General features: G+C 45.1%; 1 protein-coding gene across 1 annotated transcript in view; it reads left to right on the top strand.

Annotated features, from left to right (window-relative positions):
• Positions 1-1,798, top strand: part of LOC107301317 (acidic fibroblast growth factor intracellular-binding protein) — a gene marked incomplete at both ends in the record, with an annotated part of 19,699 nt that extends 17,901 nt beyond the window's left edge. Inside the window, 3 exons of the mRNA XM_015830559.1 lie at positions 383-401; positions 1,225-1,333; positions 1,658-1,798. Of these exons, the coding sequence (XP_015686045.1) occupies positions 383-401; positions 1,225-1,333; positions 1,658-1,798 (269 nt within the window). The remainder of the gene's footprint in view (positions 1-382; positions 402-1,224; positions 1,334-1,657) is intronic.
• Between the last annotated feature and the right edge of the window lie 206 nt (positions 1,799-2,004).

Below are 2,004 nucleotides of genomic sequence, written 5' to 3'. Positions count from 1 at the left end.
TGCTCCAACACTGGAAGTTTTTAAGAAGAGACTGGACAGCCATTTGTCTGAAATGGTATAGGGTTTCCTGCCTGAGCAGGGGGTTGGATTAGATGACCTCCAAGGTCCCTTCCAACTTTATTATTATTATTATTATTATTATTATTATTATTATTATTATTATTATTATTATTATTATTATTATTATTATTATTATTATCTGACTGTTCCCTTGGCACCGTTCAACTAGTTGCCGCATACCATTACACCTGCCGCCAGACTCTGTAATTTAAACCCTTAATTTAATCATTTAAATCCATTCTCCTGTGGCTTCTGCTCGGAGACGTTGCAAGCCTGTATTTAAAGGGCATTTTCGTTCCCTCTTTAATCATATCTTCTCCAGGCTAAGCCATTCCCTGCTTGTAAAATCTTGTTTCTAACTCTTCAGTCATTTTTCTCCTTGCCCTTTGGGAAAACATGTTCCCAACTGCCTAAATTCATCTGAAATGTGGGCACCTATAAGAATATCACTCACCCCCTCGCCCAAAAATAAGATTCTAGTCCTCGCTTGGGTCAAATTCTTCGACAAATTAAAGCTGTGGTCCCTCGGAAGGAGGGACCAAGAAGCAGTCAAGGTAGAGAAATATAAACTTAGTAATTATGAGGCAGTTCGGTGTAGTGGTTAAGATGCGGGGCTGGAAACCAAGAGATTGTGAGTTCTAGTCCCACCTTAGACCTGAAAGCCAACTGGGTGACTTTGGGCCAATCACCAGGAGACTGTGAGTTCTAGTCTCACCTTAAAGCTGGCTGGATGACTTTGGGCCAATCACCAGGAGACTGTGAGTTCTAGTCTCACCTTAAAGCTGGCTGGATGACTTTGGGCCAGTCACCAGGAGACTGTGAGTTCTAGTCCCACCTTAGACCTGAAAGCTGGCTGGGCGACTTTGGGCCAGTCACCAGGAGACTGTGAGTTCTAGTCCCACCTTAGGCACGAAAACCAGCTTGATGACTTTGGGCCAATCACCAGGAAACTGGGAGTTCTAGTCCCACCTTAGGCATCAAAGCCAGCTGGGTGACTCTGGGGCCAATCCCTTTCTCTCAACCCAGCCCACTTTACAGGGTTCCTGCTGAAAGGAAAAAGAGAGAAGGAAGCAACAATTACAGACCTTCACCACCTTGGGTTGCTTATAAAGGAATAATGGCGGAAACAAACCAACAAACGGCTCACTTTATTTGTCCTGGCAGATACAAACGTAGACGACATGGACGTCGACTTGGATAAAGAATTTTTACAGGGCCTGAAAGAGTTAAAGGTTCTGATTGCAGACAAAGATCTGCTGGATCTGCACAAGAGGTATGGAAGAGGGGCTACCTGGAGGGGGCTTTGCAGAATACTCAAAGCTTTGGGTTAGCACACAAGGCAAATTCGTGTTTGCCCTTTGCCTATAAGGCAGGTGAATAATGCGTTAGGAGCTGGCTGGAGATATCACTAGATATCATGTCTGAGATAGTATAGTATATAGGGTCACCTGCTTGGGGGGGGCTGGACTAGAAGACCTCCAAGGCCCCTTCCAACCTTGAGCATTCCAACATTTGAGTGTGTGTGTGTGTGTGGGGATGTTCTCTAAAATTTCCTGATTTTTTTCCTAATTCTTTCCTTTTCATTCTTTCTCCACAGCCTGGTCTGCACTGCACTGCGGGGGAAGATCTCCGTCTTCAGTGAGATGGAAGCCAATTTTAAGGTGGGTCCAGCTGGAGCCCAGGTCCAGAGTGTGAATCCTGACACACCTCCCTGTGCTCCCACAATCTCCTTGTTAATGTAATAGGTAAAAAAAAATAAAAATCTGAATTTTCTCCAGAATCTGATACAAACCGGGAAGTCCTTGTGAGCTGTTATTTAGCATTTGGCCACACGGGGGTGCCAGTGCACTTTGGGGAAAAAAGCCCACCCTCCTGCAGAGCCACAAAAATAGGGGTTCTACAGATGTAGAAAAGTTAAAAATAGCGGGGGGGGGGGGGGTTTGG

Source organism: Protobothrops mucrosquamatus, unplaced genomic scaffold (genome assembly GCF_001527695.2).
Source record: "Protobothrops mucrosquamatus isolate PMUCROS unplaced genomic scaffold, P.Mucros_1.0 scaffold11487, whole genome shotgun sequence".
Classification (NCBI taxonomy): domain Eukaryota; kingdom Metazoa; phylum Chordata; class Lepidosauria; order Squamata; family Viperidae; genus Protobothrops; species Protobothrops mucrosquamatus.
Note: the sequence above shows the minus strand (reverse complement) of the source record. Positions and strands in the feature narration are given on the sequence as shown.